The sequence below is a fragment of the Lepidochelys kempii genome, chromosome 11 (genome assembly GCF_965140285.1).
Source record: "Lepidochelys kempii isolate rLepKem1 chromosome 11, rLepKem1.hap1, whole genome shotgun sequence".
Taxonomy (NCBI): Eukaryota; Metazoa; Chordata; order Testudines; family Cheloniidae; genus Lepidochelys; species Lepidochelys kempii.
Window position 1 is genome coordinate 47143014 of NC_136390.1, and position 26807 is coordinate 47169820.

The window sequence follows — 26807 nt, forward strand, 5'->3', positions numbered from 1 at the left end:
GGACACAACCGAGTTACCGTTAAAACAGATTCAAACTACTTTATAATTTAAAATAACCTAGATTGTTAGCTCTTTGGGGCCAGGGGCTATATTTTTGTTCTGTGTTTGTTGGTCTAAGCACAATGGGGCTCTCCCTGGTCCATGACATGATAATAGACATTAATAATGCCTTCGGAATGCTGAAAGTTCTCATCTTTGCATCTTTCTCTTCCTGTCATCCACTTTTCCTTCCATCTCTCCCTTTCCCTTTATCCTTTTTTTCTTCCTCTGCATGTTTTCCCTAGTCACTTTTCTACACTCTTTTATTTGTTCGCTCTTCTCCAGCTAGTTCTCTAAGCCATGTTTCTTTCCGGGTGTGCCCTTTCTCCCTCTTTATTTGAGCTCTTAATATCTTCTGCCTGTCCTCTCCCTACCCGCCCTCTCGGTGTGTTTGTGAGCTGGACCAGCTCACCCTCCCCAAGCAGGTGAGGACAGCGTGGTGCGAGAGCGGATGGGCTGCCACGAGCCTTTTGCTGGATGCAAATAAACTTTTGCTCCCCAGCAAGACCGGGTCGGTTTTCCAATTGCCCCTTTTCCTGCTCCCTCGTTTAAAAAGCCCCGGACGCTGCCGGAGGATTTTACTGTGTATTTCAAGGAGGCCGACAACAATCGCCCTCCCAAGTCTTGTGTCTGCACGGCCATCGCCCCACTAGCCCCCGGGCCGGCCGCTGCGGGGAGGGGGTCACTGGCGGCCCTGGCCCCGTGGGGGGAGCTGCAGAAAGGGGAAGCCGGTGGCTGCCGGGCGGAGAATAAGCGGCTCTGCTTGGGTCCCATCACGTGGGCAGCAAACTTTTCTCCCAGCAGCGGTATGAGGAAGTTCAGAGGGACGCTGCTGCTGCTGCAATCCCCAGCCCAGGCGGGTGAATCCTCCTCCCCCGGGCCCGCTATGTGAGTCTGGCTCAGCCCCTCAGCAAGCGGCTCCTCTCGCCGCGGCAGGCAGGGTGGCTGCGGGGCTCGGCCCGGCCCTCCGCGGGACCCCGCCGCTGGCTGCGGGGCAGGGGCCCGATCCTGCTGCCCGCTCCCCAGGGAGGGAGGCGGTTTGAGGAACACCCCGATGGATTAAGTTCTCGGGTTGCCGTTCGGCTCCCACGGCTCGGGCGGGCGGGCGCCTCCCGGTTTGTTTGTAAGTTTTTCCTGCGTCCGCTCGAGCGGCGCTCCCGGTTGGAAGCCGCGTTGGGCGGCGGGGGAAGCGGAGGTGACAGTCGCCAGCTGGGGCGAGGCGTGGGCGGGGAGCGAGCTGCAGGAAGCGAACCCCGGGCGGCCGGGGGCGGCCAAACGCAGAATCGTTTTCAGGGCGGACCTGGAGGCTGGTCCAGTGTTGCAACAGCGAGCGAGGCGAGGGTCGCCTGGGCGCGCGGGGCCGGCCGGGGGCGCTGCGGAGCGCGGGGCGCGCCGGGCTGGTGCCCCTCGGCGGCGGCGCGGCCGGGGAACTGGGGCGGACGCTCGGGGACTCGGGCGCTGCTGCTGCGCGGGAGCCTCGCGTGGGAAACTCGCTGCCGCCCTCACTTCCCGTCCCGCGTGGCCGAGCCGGGCTCCGCGCGCGCTCAACCCGGCTCGCGTGTGCCCGGCAGGGCGCGTTGCTGCGGGCGCCTGGTGAAGTGAAGCCGCCGCGGTGCTGATGGAGGAGCCGCCGGTGGCAGAGGAGTGGCCGGGGGCGAGCCAGAAGAGAAAGGCCTGGGCCAAGAGCAGAGACTCCTGGCAGGCATCGGAGGCGGAGGATCTCTCGGCAGGAGCGGTTGAGCTGGCCCGGCAGGAGGACGATCTCACCGGCGGAAAGCTGCTCCTGGCTGCAGAAGCAGGTCTGTCCCGCCCGGCGGTCTCTACTAAGGCGGGGAAGGGGGAAATCGGTGCCGGGACGCGCCCCGTCCATGAGCCCTGCCGGATGGAAGCGTTACTGGGTTGCACCATATGTGAGACATGCAGTCTGTGTGTTTAAAAGTTATTTTTAATTCTCATATTTTTGGCCCGCCATTGAGTTTATTCTTATTTCTTTTGTTTGTTGTTGTCTTTTTTTGTTGCTCTTGTCAGCAGTCTTGTTTGTGTGGCCGTAGTGTACGTGGTGTTTAAAAGGCACCGTTCGTCTTTCTTCATGAGACGTCTGGAATGCGCTAAGCATCAATTACAACTCTTTGCTTTTCTCCCTCCTTCCCTTTCTTTTCTCCCAAAGGCAATATTCCAAACGAAAAGATCGCCATATGGCTTAAAGATTGCAGGTAAGTACTTCTGCAAACCAGAAGTTTCGGTACTGCTCTAAATAGTTACATATGTCTAAATAGCAGAGTCCACAACTCTTTATTAGCTAGAGGACCTGAACCTACAACCTTTTCTTATCTGAATGTGAGTTGAAGGGTTGGGTCCCCAAAACATGTAGGAGGTGAGAAAAATTAGTTATTCCTGTTACTTTTACCTCTCTATATATTGTGCTTTCTCTTATTAGGGAACAACTGAAGTTCTTCTTTGAGAATAAATGTACCATTAGTAAGTGACTAGAGTAGTAATGCATGTAGAAGTGGGGCTGTCTGGCAAACAGTTGATTTTTCTTTTCCCATTCCCTCTCTATCTGTCATGTGACGATGGTAAAGCATTACAGAGTTACTTTCTTCTAATACTGAGCAAAGATTAAGGAAAACCGTGTCATCCCTAAATCTATCCTCTCTGTCCCTGATTGACTGCAGGGCTCATCTTAAAACCTTCCCTGTCCTCATCTTGACTGGCTTCCTGTTACACTTCTATGGAAACAGTGCACATCCCTTTCCCTCCTCCCCTTTATTACTAAAAATTTAGCAACACATTGTTGAGTCATCAGCTTTACCATTGTCCCACATATAGTCACGTTCTGGCCATGAGGATCCTTTTTCTCTGTTTGACTGACTGACACGATGTATCTTGGACTTCCCTAAAGGATTATCTCTAGGGCCCTATCAAATTCATGCCATGAAAAAGGCATCATGGACCCTGAAATCTGGTCCTTTGTGTACTTTTACCCTATACTATGCAGATTTCATGGGGGAGACCAATGTTTCTCAAACTGGGGGTTCCAACCCAAAGGAAGGTTGTGGGGGGGTTGCAAGGTTATTGTAGCAGGGTCATGGTATTGTCACCTTTACTTCTGCGGTGGCTTCAGAGCTGTGTGGCTGGAGAGTGGTGAATGCTGGCCAGCCACCCAGATGTGAAGGCAGCGCCTGAGCCAGCTGCAGCGCAGAAGTAATGGTAGCAATATCCTGCCATGACACCCTTATTTCTGCGCTGCTGCTGGTAGTCGCGCTTCTTCAGAGCTGGGCTTGCAGCCGCAGAGCTTCCTGAAGCTGAGGGAGGTTCCTGGAGATGAGTCTGACCTGGCCCCAGAAGCGGCCCCTGCAGGGGAAGAGGAAGTCCCGTCCCTCACCAGCCCGGCGAAGACCAGCAGCTGGAGCCTGGCACACAGTTGGAGCCTTTGTCCACGGTGCCCCAAGCCTTACCCTGCCCTGGTGCTTAGGGGTTAAACAGACCTTGGGCTGGCTGTGTGTGTGTGTGGGGAGCGACCACAGACCCCTGTAACCACATACCATGCCACCCCCATTTTTGCGCTGCTACCAGTGGCGGAGCTGCTTTCAGAGCTGGGTGCCCGGTCAGCAGATGCTCATGTCTGGCTGCCCAGCTCTGAAGGCAACAGTTTTTAAAATTCTATGACCTTGAAATTGACCAAAATCAACTGTGAATTTGGTAGAGCCCTAATGATGTCCCTTCACTAAGACTGTGGAATGAATACCACTACTCCTATGGTCGTAAAACAGTTCAGTTGGATTTAGAAAAAAGCTTTTTCTCCTGTCTCCACCATATAGTATTTTGGGGTTCACTAGCCAGTGACAATAGCTGATCTTGTCCAATATTTTTCTTCTTTCAATTTTATCAGGGATAGTTGTCCTTGTTTAAGGTTAGGTGAGCTTTGGGCGGCATCCCAATAGTTAAAGAAAGTTCAGGACTTCCTATATTTGTTATCTTTCACTGTCATCCTATAGGCATAGCTGCTTATGGTGAAAATTTACTTTTAAGGTTGGCAGTGCTATTCTGATCTGTTGACCCAGTGAGCAACTCAGCTGAGCTTACTGTAGTGCCTGATGAGTGTGTTGCCGTACAGCTCAGCAGAGCTAATATGGTGTCCTTGTTGTAGAAGTCTCTGTGCAGTCTAGGTGACCTGTTCCCTTGTATGTGGAGGGGGCTGGTGACATATTGTATCCCAAAAACTTGGAATTAACTTCTGACAAATTGTGGTCTGTTGTCAGTGACTATTTTTTTTCAGACTGCCAAAATGAGAGAAGATGCCTTAACTTTTCTATGAGTTGTGGGTCTTGTAAGAAATAGAATTTCAGCAAATCTTATTAAATAGTCAATGGCTACCAAATCAGTATGTTTCTTTTCTTGACACAGGTCTAGTGCTTAACTAGAAGCTTTACTAGAATGGGAAGGGGGCGGGGAGATTCTTCCTAAAGCTAGTCTGTCTCTAGTCACAGAGTTTCTGTCTAGAATCTTCTCCTTTCTTAGCTTCTTGGTACAGGTTTAAAGGAATTGTACATATATTCACACAATGACGATATGCATACTTAATAACTAAAGTTACAAACCTATATAATAATTAATAAAATCTAATATAATTATGCTGGATAGAAGGCTTATGAAGCAGTAGTGTCTGTTGATTAGATCAGAGTATTAGCCAGAACTCCTGGCTTTCGTTCATACCATTGCTACTGACTGACTGCCTGACATTGAGTAAGCCACTTAAATAGGTGTTTTTCCTTATTTTACAGCTGAGGAAACCAAGGCACAAAAAAGTTGATTAACAGGGATGTTGCAAGGTTTAGTTAACAGATGGTTTGTAAAACCCTCTGTGATCCTTGCATAAAAGATCCTGTACAAGTGTAAATGTTGTTGTTGACCAATTCTATACTTTATACTAAAAAATTAAATTTGCCTCTGTTATAGAGTTGACAAATCCTACTTTGACACTGTTCCTTTAGTTTCCATGTATAACATAAAAATGTTGCACACTGTAGTCTTAAATGCATAGACATTCTACCCTGGAGCTTAGTGATATCCACAAACTATTCAAACTTTGTTATCGTGGCTGGCTTTTACAAAGCTCAAGTGATTTGTTAATATCAGTGGCTCCCTGAGATGGAGATACAGTCCATCCTGCACCCATTGAAGTCAATGGAAAAACTCCCACTGACTTCACTGGAGCAGGATCAGTGCTGTAGGCATTTAGGGTCTGATTCTGTGATGTGCTGAGTGCCAACAACTACCAGTAATATCTGTGGGAGCCAGGAATTCTCAGCACCTTGGAAAAGTGCTCAGCTCCTCACAGGATTATACTCTCGACTGTAGGTAGTACACAGTTAAATTTGTGTGTAAAAATGTGTATTTTTGTCTATTATAGGTGGTGAATGAGAGAATAATCTAATTTACTTTTTGACAAGACATTTGCTACTCTCTCTCTGTGTATGTGCATGCATAATCAAAGGGAATGGACTCGGCTAGTTCTTCTAGCCCTCGATGATCCCTGGTGGTTTTCCTCTTTTTCTGTCCACATTGCTGGTTAAAGACAATATAAAAAATCTTGAACATATTTTACATTGTATTGTTAAAAATAACACCTAAATTACAGGTACTATCTTCCTGGATTGTAACTGAATTTCTTGTAACAATCTAATGCACTTTTCACTATAGTGTTGCATAATCTGGACTTCTCCTAGTGTGTACAACATAAATAGACTGATTTTATTTCTGTTTCTAATCAATTACATGTCCTGGCTCTCAGGAGTTAGCAAAATGCCTTGTTGTTTGGTGTGTAAAAACACCAAAAATACTTTTCCCACAGGAATGATGGAATACATTTCTATTGTTTCTCGGTTTATATGACATTTTAGAAAATGTAAATTTAGGATCAAATTTGATTGGCCAGTCTTACTTTCAGTTTTGCAGTGGTATTTAGTTCAAGTGAAGTAGCATCAACATTCTTGGTAATGAGATCTGCTTGTAAGATTTATTTGTTTCAAAAGACGATTCACAATGTTGTAGTTGTAAGGAAAATGGACTTACTAGATGGCTATTTCTGTGGTACGCTTTAGCAGTCTGGGACTGTAACCACTCCACATTGAAATTTCTCATCTGTCTTACAGTAGTTCATGGCTATGCAGAAGTCTCTCCAAAACACTCATCACATTGTTTCAGAGTAGCAGCAGTGTTAGTCTGTATTTTCAAAAAGAAAAAGAGTGCTTGTAGCACCTTAGAGACTAACAAATTTATTTGAGCGTGAGCTACAGCTCACTTCATCGGATGCATTCAGTGAATGCGAAAGCTCACGAAAGCTTACCCTCAAATAAATTTGTTAGTCTCTAGGGTGCTACAAGTACTCCTTTTCTTTTTACTCATCACAGTGTGGCAATATTCATAAAGGCCACTTCTGCTCCATTGTATGGAATTGTCATCCCTGTAAGAAGGCCTTCCTTCATTTATCTCAACTTTGTCAGTGTTTTGAAATGATTTAAAAGTGTTTAGTGTATTTACTAAGAGTGTTTAAGATAAACATAAAAAATCAGCTGTGTGCCCATCTTACATTGAAACAGAAAGGAGGAAATCCTCCATTTGAACTCAAAGATGGTTTTTATTTTTTGAATTTGAGTGTTTTGTTTGGCCAAAATGTCTTCTATAATAATAACATAGTTTACCCTGTTGGAAAGCGTTTAGGAACTTTCTCATGTAGAATATTCAGGAAAGAGGAGATTTTGAAATGTGACTGAGAAGACACTTTTTTTTTTTTGTTTTGAGTTTTTGATGGCAAATGGACACACTATTTAATTGTACTCTGGCTGCCAAACTATGATTTTAACAGCCGAAGTTTTAACTGCTTCTAAAACACAATGCAAGATCTTCATTCATTGCTAAAGATTTCCTACAATAACCAATACCGGGTCAAACAAACCCAACAGAAATTTTCTACAAAATGGGGCGAGTGAAAAGCAGAATCCTCAGTGAAGTCCACTATGGGCACCGCCATGTGGCTCTAATCTACCTGATCAATACATAGATCCTACAGTGATGGGCACTATGGGTGGAAAGAGGGGGGTAAATATTTGGGGGGAGGTGTTGAGTAGAAAATCCCAGAGAATCCAGCATGGCATGCCCACCCACTCTTCCTTGGTGTCACCTAGAATGTCTGGGAGATGTCTCTGAGGGATCTAAATCACTTTTGGTTCCTTGATCCCAATGCAAGTCAAGATTTTTTATGAAGCTCTGCATTCCAGATTCTTTGGTTTTCCATTTGTCCTTGACCTATGTTACATCTGCTCCACACTCGTGCCACTACACTTAGGGCTGTGAGAGCAGGCAGCTTCTTTGGAGTCTGCCAAAGCAGTATGGTATCCACCCCCAGTGTACAATGTGCCTTTTCTTGAGTATGCGAAGATATTGAAAGATCTCTAAAACCTCCTGTTTAGCAGCATAATGCACTTGAAAACAAACCCGAATTAGCTGACTTATGAGCCATGCTGCTGAAAATATTTCTTTAAAAACATATCCCAGTTGCTTTGCTGCTGTTCAAGGGGCCTCCATTGTTCTTACGCTCTTCTCTTTTTAAATGGACAATTTTTCAATGGAATGGACTATACAGTGGTTGTGTATGTGTAAAGATGCAAGCAGGGAAGGAGACAGATTGCTTGCCAAAGTTTCTTTTCTAATAGCTGTTAACAGGCTGCAGAGGTGACAGGCTTAGTTTTTGAGGGAGAATGCCAGTTGTGCTGCTTGCTTTTTACCATTCTCTGCCAGCCAGTGCATGCACACTGTTGGCGTCAACTGAGGAAGTTGCTGCCAGCAACTTTGTCTAGCTAAAAATTAAGACATGCTGAAGTGGCCGCCAAGGAAGTAGAGGGAGAATAGAAATGTAGCCATTAAAACCGGGATATAAACAATAGGCATGGTTGTTAATTCAGAACATAAGACTTGCTGTAACTTGAATAGATTTAATAAAAAACCTAGTCACTTAAAGCCCTATTTACTCCCATGAGAGACCCAAAATTCCAGGAGATTTGAGTTTCTAAAGGCTTGTTCTGTCGCCTAGTTGAGTGAATATCACTCATACTGTCACTATTTTAATTGGCATGTCACTGTAACAAGTTATTTCTAAAGAGTCATTGTCACAGGTTTGTGGCTTATTCTGTAGCAAAGGTAAACTGTTCCAGAGGAACAATTTGCATTGTAAAATAAAGGGTGTGTTAGGAAACAAATATACACTTTTCATTCCAGAATTTAGTTTTGGAAACAGAACAAATACTATATCATGTCTTTGTTTATTTCAGAGTAACTTTGGGCAATTTTCTCTGCTTGTCTAATGAAAAACCTTCACATGCCCATATGTAAACACTTAAGTCATCTGATTTTCCCTTCTTTAATAATATTTTACTTTTTGTGTCTTTGGTTTGGTTTGTACCAAGCTGATTTACTGCATAGCAGGTTAACCATCATTTGTCTACATTGGTGGACACTCTGTATTAATATCTGGTCTGTTTAAAGAGCTTATGCATTGAATTAGTTTACACAGGATGAGTAATACTAACTTCATTAGGGTCCAATCCTGCTGTTGGTGGGAGTTTTTCTGTTGACTTCAAAGACCTCAGGATCGGGCCCTTCAACAAGCCTCTTTCCATTCTTGAAATAGTGATTACATCTGTCCTGGAACAAAAGCTAAAGAATTTGATCCAGTATCCGAGCTAGCAAATGACAGATATTTTAGGTCTCATATTGTTCTTGTTTCTGATTAGACTTTGTATTATTATTCTTACTTATTTTTTGTATTAGAGTAGTGCCTGGCGGTCCTAGTCATGGAGCAGGACCCCATTGTATTGCACCTAATACAAACACAGAACAAAAAGACAGTCACTGACAAAAGAACTTAAAATCTGCATGTGTGTGTGTCTGCCTGTCTATCTGTCTTTCATTCCCTTACTCACCTGTCCTTAGGATTTCAGTGTAGAAAAAACAGGTGTCCACTTTTAAAGTGTAAATGAGTTTAAAATGAATTCACTCCTGCATAGTGCCATCCCCACTGCTCCCTATTCATTCTTGTTGGTGGTGTGGGCACAATATAACATATAAGATTTTCTTTGACAACCTACAGAATCCCTGTGGCCTTCTTAACTTTTGCCTTGCTTCTGATTCCTGTGTTAGCGTTCATAGGTCTGAGTGCTGCCAGTTTTATTGACCGTTTTTTTTTTTTCCCACAAGTATTTAGTCAGGGACTTGGGGATTGTTTAGTAAGTCATTGTCAGTCCCTATGTGTTTGTGCAGGCTTTCTGGGGGAGGAAGGCGGAAGGAGGCACAACTGCTGTTACCACAAGCTGGTTGTAGCTCTTAAGGAAGGACATGAAGAAGCAACGTTTTAAACTAGAGTTAACCTTTTCTGTGGTTTCAGAACACCTTTGGGAGCTTCTCTGGATGAGCAAAGCAATCCTACATTGAAGGGTAAGGAAAGGCTCTGTGCTCTTGGATAGCTGCTTTTATGATGAACTTTTCTGCTTTCTTATACATTGATTTTAAATCATAAATAGTTACCCAAATGCATATGTGATGGCTATCTTGATCTTGCTAAGGTATTTGTATTCCTGTGCAGCTGAGGGAGAAGTTTAGGGCAGGGGGAAAGGGTCAGAATTTTTTTTTTTTTTAAAAGAGTTGAAGTCTTTAAAAAGACTACTCCTGTGCTTCAGCTTATATAAATGCAAAATCTCTGCAGAAGCGGGGGGGAAGGGGGAAGCTAGTTAATGCACAGTCTTAGAACTAGGTCAGCTTTTGTGCAGTCTTTCTTTGCTTGCTCTAACTGAAATGGCCACACCTGAAAAATTTGCTACCTGAGCAGGACAAAATTTGAAAGTTCAAAGTACAACAAGAATCTGCAGGTAGTGGCAGAGCATATAAAAAGAACTCGCAGTATATACCAGTGGAAGAAAGGGAATGACTGGACTAATTTCTTAACCCTGAAGCTCTGTGGTAAGATGCCTGGAGTCTAACTTAACATCCAGTGCCGGGTACTTACATTAGGTATGGCACCAGGGGGCTGGTAGTCATGATTAATTAGCTTGCAAGTTGACATGGAGTTGTTCTTCAGCTGGCTGCTAGATTAGGTTTAGAGCCACCTCTCACTCTTTTATCTTCCTTTTAAAATAAGCTTTTCTGTGATATGAATAGTAACTTCAAAATACCATAGGCTTCATGTGTACATTATCAGGGTATAAAGGATAAAGGATCTGTAAAGATGTTCAGAGTAAATCCTACAGCATTAACTCTGTGTTTTTAACTAAAAATATTGTATGAGCTTTTGGAATGAAAACATTACAGCACTATATAGGCGTTGAACTGCCAAATGTACATTTTCAGGCATGCTGGTGAGAAATGGAGGAAGTTTTGAAGATGACTTATCCCTGGGAGCGGAAGGTGGGTATGGCAGGGTTATACGACTATTAAAGGAAGAATTTTTTTATTATTATTATTTAAGTAACATTCAAGAGTTTGACTTTATTTTGAAAAGTCAGTATTTCCAATATGGTAAAAGCCTGATGGTAAAGCTGTCTGGAAAGTAAGAGGGAAGATGAGACATTTGCAGAAAACCCAAAACAAATTTATTTATTCATTTTTTTTTCTTTCACCAAAACTTTATTTCTTTATTTTTGTCAACTTGTTGTGACCTGGCCTTCCTGCAGGGCAGAGCCAGCCTTGAAAGGGGCCTCCATAATGAAGGAAGCAGCTGTCTGCTACTTCTTCATGTGCTTTGGTGCAAACTCCAATGAAACAGTCCAAAGTACTGATGGAAGGAGTGCAAGAAATGAGAAAAATGACTGTTTAATGCTTGTGCTCTCTCTGTATGGGCCAGATATGGAGGTCAGACATGTGCACCAGTTCCACTGGAAACAGTGGGAGTGGCATGTGAGGGTTTTCTGAGGGCCAAATTTAGCCTCAAGTGTTCAGCTAACAGCTCATAGTTAGGGAGGAAGGAAAGAGGAGAGGCTGAAAGATGGGAGAAAGAATTAAATAAAGCTGGAAATAAAAACCAATAGATAAGTGTTTAAAACCAGCAAGCACCACACAAAATAAAACGAAGGGAAAGGCGTTTTAGATTGTCTCTCCGTGATGACACTTTTCCCCCTTGTATCTCCAGCTGTTGCTTTACTGTTTCTGTTCTGCTTCTCTCTGCTTGTTCCCGCCAGTTCTTCTTTTCCCCTCTTTCTTTTGGAGAAGGAAGAGAGGTGGCCTCTCAGAGCAGGCTTTTTTTTTTTTTATCAGAACCTCTTGAACTCAGAAATGTGGCCTGCACAGATAGCCTTTTGGTGGTTTGAATGCTTTAAATTGCCAGAGAGGTCCCCAGCTGAGTAGCTGATCTGCAATGAGGGTCCAGTGCTGAGAGCTGCCGAACACGTTCAAGTTCCATACATGCAGAGGCTGATCAGCACTTCACAGATTGGGTCCTGCTTGTCCAGCTACCCTGTGCATACATGCAGGATAAGGAGTATACAATAAGTTGACAACAATTTTTTGCAATTCTAAAAAGTGTTTGAGAAATGTCAGATCTGATCTGGTATAAAGCCCAACCCTGTTCTTATTGGAGTCAATCAGAGTCTTGCCAGCAACACCACAGAAGGAGGGTTGCGCCTTGGGGGGGAAATAATTATTATTTTTTTTTTTTGGAAGTTTTTTAAAAATAATGAGGAAAGCAATTTATTTGACAGTTGACTTGATGCGATTAATTTAGTCCATATCGCTTACTGAATTAGAGTAAGTGGGATTAAAAAGATTCCTCCTAATAGACTTCCCATTTGTCAGACTGCCTGCCATACAAAGGACTTGTTAGTGAAGTGTTTTCCCTTTGTTTTAAATAGCAATCCAAGTTCTGGTCATATGACTGAAAGGGAAAAGGACAAAGATGTAAGAGCTGGCTGAAAAATTTCAAGTTTCAAAATTTTCTGAAGGTGGGGGGCAGAAAAAAAGGAAAAATATTTTTCAAAAAACTTTTGATCAGCTCTAAAAGGGTAGATATGGTTAAGTGTGTGTGTGTATATGTGTAATTTTTCTAATAAACACATACCCTGAATACTATAGATGAAAATCTTAGTGTAAAAAAAAATAGAACCAACTAACACCTATTCTTACAAATGTGTATACATACCGATTGTACGCTTTTAATGTGTAAAGAATGGACTCTGGGAGGTGGAGTGGCATCTACAAACATATGTTGTTGGCTACCATTTCTTATCAATTATAAGTGCTGTTTTGCCAAAGAGCTTTATGTACAATTCATTCCTTCATTTTTCTGCAGCTAATCATCTACATCAAAGTGATGCAAAAATGGAAACATGGTAAGTATCTCATTTTTGTTTTGTTTTTGGGAAATATTGAAATAAAATGATCTGAACTATGAGGTAAAGGTAAACTAGGCAGTCCACATACTAAAACCATTCCATGAAGAAGAGTTTACTCCTACAAAGAAGACGTCACTAATAATATCGGGGGTGGGGTGGGGAGGGAAGACTTTAATACTCACAAAAATGTATTCCATAAATATGTTCCTTTACTTCCGTCGCATTTAATCCGGAGTCTCAAGTTAAAGGGGGAAATCTCTGAACACAAAGCAACACTTCTGCAAGAAATAAGTGGCTTAATTCAGTTACCTCACCCGCCACTCAAATGCCTGATCTGTTTCTGGACAGTTTCAGGAAAACTGCTCCTTGTTTCAACCTTTGAGACGGAATCCCTCTTTTTTGGGAGCAAGGGGGGCAGGTGACTGTACCGGGAGAAAGCCTCTAGGGAATGGCTTCCTACTTACCCCCAAAGCAATGCTCTAAGTGCAGTCAGAGCCCAGCTACGCAACAAGTAGACTCGGGCTACATCTAGGCTACAGCTGGGATCGATGCTCCGAGATCGATCCACTGGCGGTTGATTGAGCTGATCTAGTGAAGACCCGCCAGATCGACAGCAGATCACTCTCCAGTCGACCTCTGTACTGTATGCCTGATGAAAAGAGTAAGGTAAGTCAACTGGAGAGTTTCTCCTGTCGACACCCCGTGGTAACTCGACCTAAAGTTGTGTAGTGTAGGTCGACTTACTGAGGTGGCGTAGACATAGTCTAAGACCTTTTGCTACATCACCTCATTCAGTCCCAATAAAATCCCTTATATTAATGGACCCAGCTGCTCTGTGTTTCCTTATCTCCTAGGTGACTATTCTGCCAGATCGCTTGCAAGTGAAACTCCCATTATCTAATGGTTAAAAATCTATATTCCCAAAAAGGGTGTTGATGCTGATGCCATGCAGGGAAGGTCATTTAGCCTACATGACACTGGAAAATGCTGAGGCAGTACCAGTTGCTGGGGATGTCGGGAGGAGATTTGGGGATTGGTCCTGCTTTGAGCAGGGGGTTGACCTCATGAGGTCCCTTCCAACCCTGGTATTTAAAAAAAAAAAAAAAAAAGAGAGAGAAATCAGAGTGGGAGTCTTGGTTGGAGCCAATCCCATTCCATTTCCCGCAATCTGGAAGCACAGCCAATTCCCAGGCCTGTCTGAGAGGCTTCCCCTGCTTTGTGCTGCTCATGGGCCGCAATCCGTGCCTTGCACTAGGAAGCAGAAGGGGTTAGGCAGTTGAAATCAGCATCTAAGAGGTGAGGTAACACAAGCAGCAAGCTGAGGCCAGTTCAAGTGTGAAGAGGCGGTCCCGTGGGGGAGGTAAGGGAGTGGAGAACATAAGCCTACTGAAGTAAGGGATACTTTTGACCCTTCTGGGTGGGTGAGAGCAGGAAGGGAGATTGCAGTAGTGTTTTCTCAGCTTGCATCCCTTGCCTTAGGATTCTTAGGGTGTATATGCCTTTTTTATTAAGGGGCTAAGGATTAATTATTTCTGTGTATTAATAAAATGAGACCTAGCTAATGTAAACCAGATAATACTGAACAGGAAAAGAAATTCTCTGAGAGTGAAGACTTAGTTTTCCTTAAAGACTGAGAATTGAATCACTGCAAGGAACCAGTTCATCATGTCAGTATTGTCTATTTGTATGATAGCAATGGTATGTTGGCGAAGGAGAGGAGACATCAGTTCCACCAGAAGGGGAGAAGTATGAATTCCACTGGTTCTGGGAGAAGCAGTGCAACGGTTTCAAGGTAAAAGAACTATACTTTGGAGGATATGGCACAGTTCAGTGGGATTTATCATTCTTTTTCTGCCAATAGTTACTACTTCTATCCCTAAGATAGATGGACTTGGCTTGATTTATATGTATTATTGTGCTTAGTAGCAAAAGAGAGATTATTAATTTGGTTATTTGAAAGAACTTGAAATTTTTTTCTAGCTGTGGCTCTCAGAAACTAAGGACAAGTGGACTGGAACCCTGGAAATGCCTGAACTTTAGAAGCATTTCAGATTTCAAGACCTTTGGGTTGTGGGTTGGGTTAATAAATAAATAAAATGTTTGGATCTGAATGTTGACTGGGTTCATCTCTCTAATGGCTTGAACAGAAATGCCAGATGTAAACCCCTCCAAAACTTATGACTTGGGCCCATCGCACTGAGCTGCAGGAGACAAAACTTCAATAGGGCACAGATTGGGGGGCTGAAATAGCAACCAGATTGAAGGGATCATGTCCTAAAGAGAGCCATTGTGTAGAAAAATCTCTTGTTTTTCATTTATCTAGTGTTTCTGAATTACTGGATCTTTATGAGGAAGACCCTGAAGAAGTACTCTATAACCTTGGATTTGGAAGAGATGAACCAGATATTGCTTCTAAAATCCCATCAAGATTTTTTAATTCATCATCGTTTGCCAGAGGGATTGATATCAAAGTGTTTTTGAATGCCCAAATGCAGCGCATGGAAGTGGAAAATCCAAATTTTGCTTTAACAAGTAAGTCTACTTTTAAAGTGAAGGTTAATTTAAGCTTTTAAAATTTTGTAAACAACCAGAAAAGGAAACCTGTAGACTGGTATTCTGGAAAGCTTTTATAGTCTTGGGGTCAAATTTTGGTCCTGTTTAATTGTAACTATTTCAAGATGTGATGTGTACGTGTTTGGGCAGGTTTTTGGAGTGGGGAAGGAAGGTGCCCCATCATTATCCTTCACCTTCTGAGTTGTATGTTGCTTTTTGTGAGTCTCTGCTAAGCCATCTTTCATTTCAATTTTAAAGCACTGAAACAAGCTACAACAAAAACACTCTTAAGAGACTTTTCTTGTCCTGTAGACGCTTAAGGTGAGATTTCAGAAACTGCTCAGTGTTGACCTAATTCTGTTCCCATTGAAGTCAGTCGTAAAACTCCTATTGACTTCACTGGAAGCACAGTTAGGCCAAAGCTGAACCTTCCGAGAACTCCACCATTGGTGTGCAGAGCATCAACATAGTATTGAAAGAGAGGGGGAAAAAAAGTAATTGACGCATTCCATTACAGCAGTACTTGGAGTGGGAAAAGCTGTCTAAGTATTGTCAGTACTCACAGTTTTACTTTACCTGTGTTTCTGTACTTAATGTATTTATAAGGGCTCTCCCTACCTTTCTTGTTCTGCAGTTATAAAGTGCTCTTACAAACTTCCGATTGTTAAGGGTCAAGGGATCACTTGTGGTTTTCAGTACTAGGTAGTATTATAACCACTCTTGAGAGCCCTTGATAATTTCAGAAAGAGGCATGTCGGGGTTGCCCTTTTAAAATATCATGAAGACAGCCTATATTTCTAGATAACTCTTAATGTTCTTAAACTAGTATTTACATACTGTGTCATACAAAGACTCAGTACCTCTTTATACCACAAGACTCTCTAAATTGTAGGTATAGAGGACAAGCTTATACATAAATTAAAATATTATCTATACATTTTTTAAATGTTGACCTTAGAAATCAGCTTTGATATATGTGTGTATTACAATACATTCCTAACATGTTGCTGATATACTCTTGAAATTCTATATAAGGACAGGTGATCTCACTTTTACAAAAGTCTCAGAACATAGACCTGAATAAAAATGGATGATCATAAAGATAAGGGTTCACAACATCCAAAGTGAATTTTGATGTGAATTTTACATAAGGGAGAGAGATGTTCTTTGGATAATGCAGATATTTGGGGTTCGGAAATCTGGCTTTACCTGTGCACTGTAAATTTTGGTTGTTTTGTTTACTCATTCCAGAGAGAAGAATTAGTTGCAAGTCCCAATACATTCTTAGCTAGGCTGTACAAATATTAGATGCAATAGCATCAATTATTCTCTTAAACATTTAACTTCTGATTTGTTCTTGTGCTTCAGGTCGTTTTCGTCAGATTGAAGTGCTTACTACTGTGGCCAATGCTTTTTCTTCCTTATATTCCCAAGTTTCTGGGACTCCTTTGCAGAAAATTGGCAGCATGAATTCAGTGTCTTCCAACAAAGAGACCTCCAACCCTGCTCCTTTAAATCGAAGCAATACTGCAAGTCGTTTAATGAAGACCCTATCAAAACTCAATCTGTCTATACCCCAGCAGGCAGGAGAAAGTAGCAGCTGCACAACTCCCCCAGCTGTTGAAAAAGGGAAAATGCCACCTGGCCAAGGGACTGAAGAAAATGATGTCAAAAATGAATCAAAATTACCCAAACACTTAAAAAAGAAAGATTCTCCATCTCTGGCTACAGTAAAAGAGGAGATATCTAGTAACCAGCCCAATATTATAGACATACTTAATGCCACAACTCTTTCTGCTGGAATTAGTGACAAACAAGGAACTCAGGATGATAATGTGCCTCATACAGATGAGCAAAAGAATGACTCACCAAGTCACCAGAATAGATTGTCTGAAGAATCTGGTATTGTGGACTCCTCCAATCTCAGTAGTGATGCTAATATATCTACAAATAATGAGCTTGAAAATAGCACTGAGCTGCAAAATCCATCTACATCAACCCCAGATAAAGAACCTTGTGCTCCCATAGAATCTCCATCCATAACTATTCTAAAGCTACCGCAGAAGGACTCCTTTGAGATGGAAGAGGTAGGTGGAAAGAAATTACCTTATTTTGCAGAGTTGATGTAGCCTTTGTCGTTCCCTACACTGACACAGGAAACATTGAGACAAGACTGTCCTTAAACCAAACAAACCCAAAAGGCTGGTAAAAGAGAAGGTTGTTTGACGTGCAGCTCCATGCCAGGAAAATACATTCTTTTAAACTGATTTTTGATTTTGCATGCAGAGTTTTGTGGGTGTTTTTAGTTAAGCTTCTAGTTTTTCCTCTATCATTTTAATTACTGTTTTCCTTTTAAAAAGGCTAACTCTACAGCAACAGATGACGTCCTTGGCTCTACTAGTAGTGTAAGCAACGTAGCTCCCTGCTCTGCTGAGTGTTAATGATGTCACTTGTTCTAGGAGAGTTAGGAACATTAGCTTATAGCTTAGACGATAAAACCTTTCACTTCCATGTTCGTGAAATGATCTTTTTTACATTTTGGAAAGTGAGAACTGCTCACAGTAATTAGAGGTTGCAGCATCCCATTAGGCCATCTAACTCAGTGGTTCTCAACCTTTTTTCATTTGCGGACCCCTAACCATTTTGAATAGAGCTGCAGACTCTTTTGGAAATTTTAGACATAGTCTAAATTTGTGGTCCCCCAGGGGTCTGCGCACCACAGGCTGAAAACCATTCTTCTGTGGTAACAACAACGTTTCGCGGACCCCTTAGTTGTCGTCTGAGGACCCCCAGAGGTCTGCAGACCATAGGCTGAGAGCCACTGATCTAACTCACTCTCCACCAGTGCAGGAATTTCCTCTCCAATATAGTCTACAGTGGTTTGTCAGGTGACCCTTTACGTGCCCCAGAATGATGGGTCCCACACCATTTTTCTCTGGAGGCTATTCTACTGGATCTCCCTGTTGGGAAGTGACTTTTTCTGATAATCAATTTAAATTGTCTTATTTTTCATTTCTTTGAATTCAGGTAGCTTGCAGTCCCTAGCAAAGCTTGCCACTTCTGCATTTCAAACAATTCCTTCCTGTCAGAAAGAACTAGATCCTGGATGGTTTATTCTCTGACTGGACTGTATGCTTTTTGGATCAAGTCCTTTAACTCGTAACTTACAGGCCCCCAAAGTCTCCACTTACAAATTCCTCAAGAAAAATATTGCTTGGTTAGCAAATTTTCATTTAGTATGATCTAAAAATGATGCTGTGTAATCAAGTATCCTGCCTCCAGCAATGGGCTAGTCCCTTTATTACCCCCATAAAAACTCTAGCCAACTATTTCAGTGATGGTTGTCCAGGAGGGATATTCTGTCCTAGTTCCCTGTAGGTGGTCTTTTAGACTCATGAGGTTTGCTTTGTTATCCAGTGAGTGCAGAAACTAATAATCTCAAACTGGACATAACAATACTGCACAGGGGAGGGATAGCTGAGTGGTTTGAGCATTAGCCTGCTAAACCCAGAGTTGTGAGTTCAATCCTTGAGGAGGCCATTTAGGGATCTGGGGGCAAAAATCGGGGATTGGTCCTGCTTTGAGCAGGGGGTTGGACTAGATGACATCCTGAGGTCCCTTCCAACCCTGATATTCTATGATTCCTACTCATACTAGTAATTATAAGATGTGTCTAACGAGTTATGGATTAACAGATGTTTTGAGGGAGCTTTTAAATGGACACTGTCAAGTAGTCTCCAAATTTGACCTATTTTAAATTTGTCATATCCAGTGACGATGAAAATCCTTCAGAATTTAAATGTAATATATTTGTTGATGTGGTGATTTTTTTTTTAAAAACAAACAAACAAAAAAACTCCCACCCTCTTGATTGAAAAACACAAACAGCAGATAACAAGGATTGGGTGTCGTCTTTTCAAGCAGAACTTAACAAATTCCATGTCTGGTGCTATGTTGGCACTGGAAAAGCGTGAAGCTTTTGTAACACAACCAAGGAAAACTTGACTCTTGTTAGGTTTTGTTACACACATGATGATCAGATTGGATTTACAATCATCTGAGATGATTTTTCTTTTCTTTTGGAATGCTGGGCATTATAGGGTAGGTTGAAATGATACAAAACTTGGTGTCTTCCACTGACTTTTCCTTTGAGTTGGACACTTTAAGGAAAACATGACCCAGAACTGAAAAAGGGACTGCTGAAACCTCTGCAACCCAAAACTGATGAGTTTGTGCAGCTCTAGTTGACATAGTTTGCAATGCTATCAGTGCATAAACACAGCTGTTTTAGCATGATGAAGTAAAAGGTAGGACAGAGTTGTGGTGAGTTTTTGTTTATACAATAAGAGTATATACATTTCAACTGCTTTCTAATCCCCAGGAGGGATTCTTATTTTTTTTCAGCAAAACTGAATGTTATCTGGTAGTTTTAATTTTATTTTCCTGCATTTTAAAGAGGGTACAATGAACAATAAACAATATTAGAAGCGATGCTTCACCCACTCTTTCCTAAGCTTTGTTTGGAACGTATTCCTACACATCAGAAAGATGACAAATATATTAAGGAAGCTCTTCCCATGCTTTCTAAGGCTCTCTCAGCTCCATTAGGAAAGCTGTCGCTGTAAAGCTAGCCAGTGTGGGAGTGAGTCAGAGCAGGATTTCCCTCAAGCAACCTCTGTTCAGTTAGCCAATTAGATTCACTAAGGTCTGTCTCCAGCTTCAATATTGGCTAAAGAGATGGGAAGGAGTAATGGGCTTGTGTTGCGAGGCAGCACACTTGGATTGCAAACACAACTCTGATCCAGTAGCTCAGCCAAGGTCAGGAGGTAGAAGGCATTTAAGATGAAAAGGAGATTGGCAGTTGAAAGGCAAAGCCTAGCCATCAGAAACAAAGAGAAGGGAAGAGAACCAAGGTGTCTTTCCTGGAAGACCAGTGCAATCCAAGGGCCTGTAAGACTGACTGTTCTCAATTTTTTTTAAAAAGTAAACCGATTTAATTCAAATATTTATTTCCTGCTTTGTAACTTGTCTTAAACAAGTAGCTATATTTTGCAAAATACCAGGAACTGTGTTGAATCAGTCTTACTCTTTCTTTGAGGGGGTGGAATCGGGGCCATGATGCTAGATTTAGGCTTCTACTGTGCTAAGGGCACATGAAACAAAAAGTCCCTGCCACAAAGAATTTATTTTCCGAGTACAGATTATACCTAATTGAAGTATAAAATGAGAGATAACAGGTGGATAAAACCAAGAGACGAGTAAGAGTGAGGTTGGTTATGATTAGTGCTTTAAACAGCAGCCAGCCACACCTTACATGCATTACAGCAGTGCCCCTCACTCAGACCTTTCTGGATGTTCCTTCCCATGGAGGTTAGAATGTTCAAAAGGATTGCTGAGTTCTGCTTCAGTGAATCACTTCTCATTGCCAAAGCTGCCAAGAAAGATAATACAAATGACCAGTTTCTGATAATTAATAACTGGTGGCTGATTGTGAGCTACTTGAGCCTAATGAGTTTTGAAGAAATAGCTTTTCTTGTATCTCGTTCTTGTGGTCTTATAACTGGAATTTTACAAACTGCCTTTACAGCAGATTAAAACATCAGCTATTGTGCCAGTTGTGTTGCATTCATTTTTTCCTGCAAGGCACTTTTTAAAACACTTCATATCTAAACGTTAATGGTGGCATTGCTTTGGTTAAAGTAAATGGAGTTGCACTTGCTTACATTGGGGTTAAATGTAAATGTACATTGGGCCTAAAATGTTGCTGAGCAAAAATATTAAATGCACAGGACTTGGACCTGCGGTCCTCAGTCAAGAAGTCAATTTGTGAGCTGCATAAAGTGTTTTAGGTCCTGTGCTGCATTGAAGATGCTCAGCAGCCTTCAGAATCTTAAGCTCTTTGACAAAGGTAGAGCAAAGTGCTTTAGACTGTTTTTTTCCCCCTAAACACATTATATCTTTGATATCATTTATCAGTTTCTGTTTTCTCATAAGTAAAGCTCAAATTGCTCCTGGTTGTTTAATTTGTATTCTATGTCATTTTAATAAGCAAAGAGCCAGTTTTTCACCTCATGTTTTGAAAAATCTCCATATTCCTTTTAAGAAGTCCTTTTGACACTGGAAGTTTCCATTTTAATAAATTCGAGTTTCATAAGACAAGCTCTGATTTTAATAGAAAACAGAAACAAGGCAATTTTATCAGTACTTAACATCTTAAGTTTCGGCATCAAACTGTGAAAGTTGAGAAGTGGGTAAACTCAGGTCAAGTGCGAACAAAGATCTCTTTATTTAAAAAGACACTGACTTTTTTTTTTTCCCCTTAATAAAATATAATATAAATATTTCAGTGTGGAATATCATGAGTTAAAGTAATCTGTGAAACCTGAGAGGAATCAAATGCTCTTTAAAAAAAATGGTCTTCTCTTCTTGGCACTCTTATTTCTGTAATGGTTATTCCAACATGGTTCAACAGTGATAGCAGAGATTATAGCTTGAATACATTAAAATGTAACCATTTTAGTTACTGAAGAATATATAGTAGCGTCTGTGATCATATTATCATATTTTTCATTCTAAGATTTATTTTTTTCCTTTTGACATTGCGGCTGGATATACTTTAGACAGCCATAAAGTCTCTTAGTGATGTGGTCATGGATTCTAGACAACCAACTTAATTAACAAATAGGGGCAAGTTGTTGTTTGAGGAATTGATTATAACAGGAGAATGCAATCCCAGTTCCTCATTTAAGGACAACTAGAGGATTTGAAAATTCCTCCCAAGGATGAGTTCCTTTGGAATCAATGCTTTACTCTAACTAATCTTTGTGGAATAGTTTGTGTGATAATTTTAAACGTTATATCCACTTGCATATTATGCAGTTATAGCCTGAACTTCTTTTTCAGTAGCCTATATTTGCAAAGATGATTATTTTACCTCTTGAGACAGTCTACACAGTCAGGAGGAACAGATCTGATGCTATTCTTATTGTAGAGTTTAATCCCATTTGAAGTCAGTTGGAGCTGCTATCTTTTCCCCACTGAAGTCAAGAGCAGACCCGTAGACTGCTGAGTACTTCCTGAATCTCCTGTAATTGAGAAAATGTATTTAGCATTTTGCTTTATTCTTGCAGCAAAGATCACATCAATGTAAATATATTTTTTTGCTTTTGACAAATACATTTAAAAAGAGCAAAATACCAATTTTTGTGTGGAATATCGGTGGTACTTTTTTTTTTTTTTTTTAGCTGAGTCTAGCTACAGATGCAGTTGGGAGTTTCTCTCCTTGTGAATTTTGAATTTAGTTAGACTACTACATTAGTGTGGGGTTTTATTTTTACAGTCTAGCCTTGCATGCGAACTAATGGATCTTTTGTTACATACAAAAAAGAAAATGTATTAGGGCTTTCAAACAAAACAAAGGCCTTTCTGTTGAGATTTTAAACATATTCTTTTCATTGTTTGAATGGTCACATGAGAACTGTTTACTTAACAATAAGTTTTACTGTTTTGCAAAAGGACTAAGCAGTAGGATTAATTTTCCATGGTATGTAATTTGAAGTTTCCCATTTGGAATCTTCATGGCTTACAACATGCTATCTTCCATTTTATGTACTGGGAAACGCAAGAAGCATTTCTCAGAATAATAGTGTAGCTAAGAATGGATGCAATCCTGACAGGAGCTGAGTTCCTCCTAAGAAGAACTCATTAAACTCATATAGCAGTGAAATACTCAGCATTTCAAGATGACACCTTGCAAGATGACACTATATGTAGTGTGTTTACTTCAAGATGGCCACTTGTTTCAGTACACGAAGGGTATATCTATACTACCCGCCAGATCGGTGGGCAGCGATTGATCCAGTGGGGGTCGATTTATCACGTCTAGTCTAGACGCAATAAATTGACCCCCGAGCTCTCTCCCATCAACTCCTGTACTCCACCGCTGCAAGAGGTGCAGGCAGAGTCGACGGGGGAGCAGCACCAGTCGACTCACTGCAGCGAAGACACCGCGGTGAGTAGATCTAAGTACGTCGACTTCAGCTACGTTATTCATGTAGCTGAAGTTGCGTAACTTAGATCGATTTCCCCCCCCCCCCCCCCAGTGTAGACCAGCCTAAATGTATTTTATTCACACATCATGCTTCTTATTTATGCAAGAGGCTAAAAAGAACTGCATTTCCCAAAGGGTATGAAATAATGTGAATGGAAAAAGCAATGTACCATGGTAAAGATAGAATTACATTACTAGTTTAGTCTTGTGTCAAAGAGTGATAAGATTCTCAATATTAACAGACTATTATGTCACAGGATGGTGACCTAGTGTTTATGGGAATTAATGTAAGGCGAGACAGAGGCATTATTTTGCAAAACTGGAGGCATTGTTGCAGAGATTGGTATTCTTTTACAGTTCTCTTACAATGCTAAATTTAAGAATTATTTTAATTTGCAAGATAAGATACATTAGAATAACGGTTGCTACCTGTTGTTGCAGACCTGGTGGATTAAAAAAAGATTCCCTGAAATTGTATACGCTGTACACAATCTGAGATGCAGGAACACGTTCCACCGGTATAACTAAATATACAAACTCCTCTCTTCTAGATTCAAAGCACAGAGGGAGAAGCAGTACATTTTCCAACTTCTCACCAGCTATACTTGACCAATTCAAGAAGAGGTGAGTGGACTTCTAGTCCTCGGAGCCAGGGCAATCCTAAAAGTGTCTCTGAATCTTGAAGTGCTGACTCGGGTATTTAAAACTACTTAAGTTGTAATCCTCCAAAAAAAAGGGGCGGGGGAGTCCTTCTTTTCAATTAAGTTTAAAATCAGAAGGTAATTGCAACGTGGCACCCTAAATTCAGGAGATGAGGCAGCCTTACAACCTCAATTAATGTTATGACTTTTGTACCATTGATGATGGCGCAGAGAAACTGAAATGATGATTGAGTTTGTATGTTTTTTTTCCCATCCAGATCTTGTAATATAAGATTCCCATTTAAACTAAAATTATATTGTTTTAAACCTAAATTGTATGGTATATCCAGTTTTTTACTATTTGCTATGCTACGTCTGCATTTTGACTACACCAAGGGTCAATCTGTGTGCACTTGGTGGAAGTGCTAGTTCTTCAGATGGCAAACTCCCTGACCTGGATTATGTAGCACATTTGTTGCACGCTTTCATCTTGAATGACGTTATTTTATATTTTGGACAGGGAGAGGGGCAAGGCAGAGGTTTAAATTAATTTTTTCATTGTTATTGCTTTTCATGCAAAGCTGGCAAATGAAGTTTAGACTCCAGCTGATGCACGTGTAACCAAATGAAAGACCCTGATGTATTAAGTGAATGGTTCTTTTAGGGAATGTATACGTGGACGCCTGATCCCAGCAAAAACTAAAGAGAGGCAGAAATCTGTTTAAAGCAACAATTTAAGAGATTAACAAATTTAAGTTGTATAAAATGAGGTGGTCTTCTAACAAGAGCCGTAAAGGTGCATTCACTACGTTTGAGGATACCTTGAAGTGAACTCTGAAGATTAAAAACTGCCAAATAAGGATGGTTTCCTGTATAGGTACTGCAGTTTTTCTCAGAATACACGTACAGTTGCACTGACTACTAGTCCGCTATTGTGAAAGGTAGGACAGGAAAAGAGAAAGTGACAGAAGTTCTGTCAGTAACTAACCTCTTTCACAGTATCCCCATCTTGATTTCTTTTTCCTCAGGATTGTACACACGTTTGGTATACCTGTCTATAGGTACAGTTGATATTTGACTACAGTCCCCAGGTAAAAAGCTCTGTGCAGTTTGTATGGCAGAGATCTGATTTTTTTGAAGGGGTTTCCTATTTGTCAGGTCTTCACCAACATTGAAGGAAGTTCAAAGCCTTAGTAGCTGCACTTTTCCCACCAAAAACAGTCTTCTATTTCTAACTGAAGGTGTGTTATATAGACCTCCACCCACCTCAGGAAAAAAATGTGCCCAAAGCCCTGCATAATCTTGGTGCTCATGAAAGGTGCCAGACAGCCCCAGCAATGGAAAACTTCTGGATAGCCACAAAACTGGTATAATTGGCAACAGCAGTACATGCTTTACCATATTGCCCCTCCACTGTGCTTCAGCTCAGTTCTGGGAACAGCTGCATAGAAGTGAGAGAATAGTTAATTTTCCATGCCTATGCACATTCTCGGCTGAATCTACTGAGAAGGGTGCTAATTGTGATGGGGACAGCTACTATGCTAGAAAGTAGTCTGAGCCTAAACATTTATTTCACATAGGATACAAAATAACTGTCAAACCTCAGCAGACTTTGTGTCATTATCATGCTACAAGCCATCTACTTTCCTGTTTTGTTAAACATTTACCTTTATTTGATTGTTGGGTCAGTTCTATTTATCTTCTCTATTACAATGATAGCGAAACTGTCACTTTAAACATAAAAGTTGAGACTATTTCCAAACATTACTGTCTTAGTGTAAGAATCTTACAAGGCCATACCAATTTCAGTGAAGTTTCAAGAAGAGAAGCATTTTAGGTGACTAGTGATTTTTGGGTGCTCAAATGGAGACAAGGGGCCTGATTTCAGAGAGCAAGTGCTCAACAAATGCAGAGGCACCAAAAACTACTAGTTGCGTTGGAAAAAATCTTGGCTGCTGTCTCTGAACAAGAGTCCTAGGCCTAGTCTACACTGTGGGGGGGGAATCGATCTAAGTTACACAACTTCAGCTACATGAATAATGTAGCTGAAATCGATGTACTTAGACCTACTCACCGCGGTGTCTTTGCTGTAGTGAGTCGACTGCTGCAACCCCCCCCCCCCCCCCCGTTGACTCTGCCTGCACTTTTTGCGGCGGTGGAGTACGAGAGTCGATGGGAGAGTGCTCAGGGGTCAATTTATTGCATCTAGTCTAGATGCGATAAATCAACCTCTGCTGGATTGATCGCTGCCCGCTGATCTGGCAGGTATTATAGACATACCCTTAGTCTTGCTAGGGATTCCTTAGCTCAGTTCAGCTCTGAGTGGAAACTCTAGTTCTTTGTTACAACGTATTTGTTGTGAAGTATTTTAACATACACTAACCTGTTTCAGTTGCATGGTTTCATTGTACATAAGCACCCAAACAGAAATACATTTTTCACATGTAATCTTCACAGATGCAGGCTTGTGTCTTTGTTTTTGGAAGGCTATTTCTCTATCCATACCAGGGTGGTGCTGTTCAGAACAGAATATTATGAATTTATGAGATATAAAAGGAGAAAATACTTATAATGACATTGTACTTCCAAAAGGAGGACTGTGGCTGCTTACTCTGACTTTTTTTTTATTGTAGTTTCCAAGGCGTTTTTAAGAGGGTCTATAGTAAAATGTACAGTATTTAAACTAAAAATGGGTGGTTCTTTTCCTTTCCATTGAAATAGGCTGGTGATTATTAAAACATGCCTAAAAGATGCTGAATTCTACAGCAGCCAGTGTCGTCTATTAGCACACAATTTCATTTTTAAATTAATGTTTTTTTATTATAAATGGCAAGCTTATTTTTTAAAGTGGCTTGCAAATTATTAAGAACATGAGAACGGCCATACTGGGTCAGAGCTAGGGTCCATCTAGCCCAGTATCCTGTCTTCTGACAGTGGCCAATGCCAGGTGCTCGAGAGGGAATGAACAGAATAGGTAATCATCAAATGATCCATTCCTTGTTGCCCATTCCCAGCTTCTGGCAAACAGAGGCTAGGGGCACCATCCCTGCCCATCCTGGCTCATAGCCATTAATGGACCTATCCTCCATGAATTTATCTAGTTCTTTTTTGAACCCTGTTATAGTCTTGGCCTTCACATCATCTTCT

General features: G+C 41.4%; 1 protein-coding gene across 10 annotated transcripts in view; it reads left to right on the top strand.

The window, feature by feature from the left end:
* The first annotated feature begins 837 nt into the window (after positions 1-837).
* Positions 838-26807, top strand: part of ITPRID2 (ITPR interacting domain containing 2) — a 56343-nt gene continuing 30373 nt past the window's right edge. For 4 of the 10 annotated variants that reach the window (XM_073306071.1, XM_073306075.1, XM_073306074.1 and 1 more), the window contains exons 1-9: positions 1254-1838; positions 2207-2252; positions 9482-9531; positions 10441-10497; positions 12374-12413; positions 14110-14208; positions 14740-14948; positions 16338-17056; positions 23571-23643. In XM_073306071.1, the coding sequence (XP_073162172.1) occupies positions 1658-1838; positions 2207-2252; positions 9482-9531; positions 10441-10497; positions 12374-12413; positions 14110-14208; positions 14740-14948; positions 16338-17056; positions 23571-23643 (1474 nt within the window). In that variant the 5' untranslated portion in view covers positions 1254-1657. Of the gene's footprint in view, positions 928-954; positions 1163-1248; positions 1839-1924; positions 1950-2206; positions 2253-9481; positions 9532-10440; positions 10498-12373; positions 12414-12585; positions 13083-14109; positions 14209-14739; positions 14949-16337; positions 17057-23570; positions 23644-26807 lie in introns of those variants that run through there. The other 6 variants (XM_073306072.1, XM_073306073.1, XM_073306079.2 and 3 more) reach the window with 6 other exon arrangements.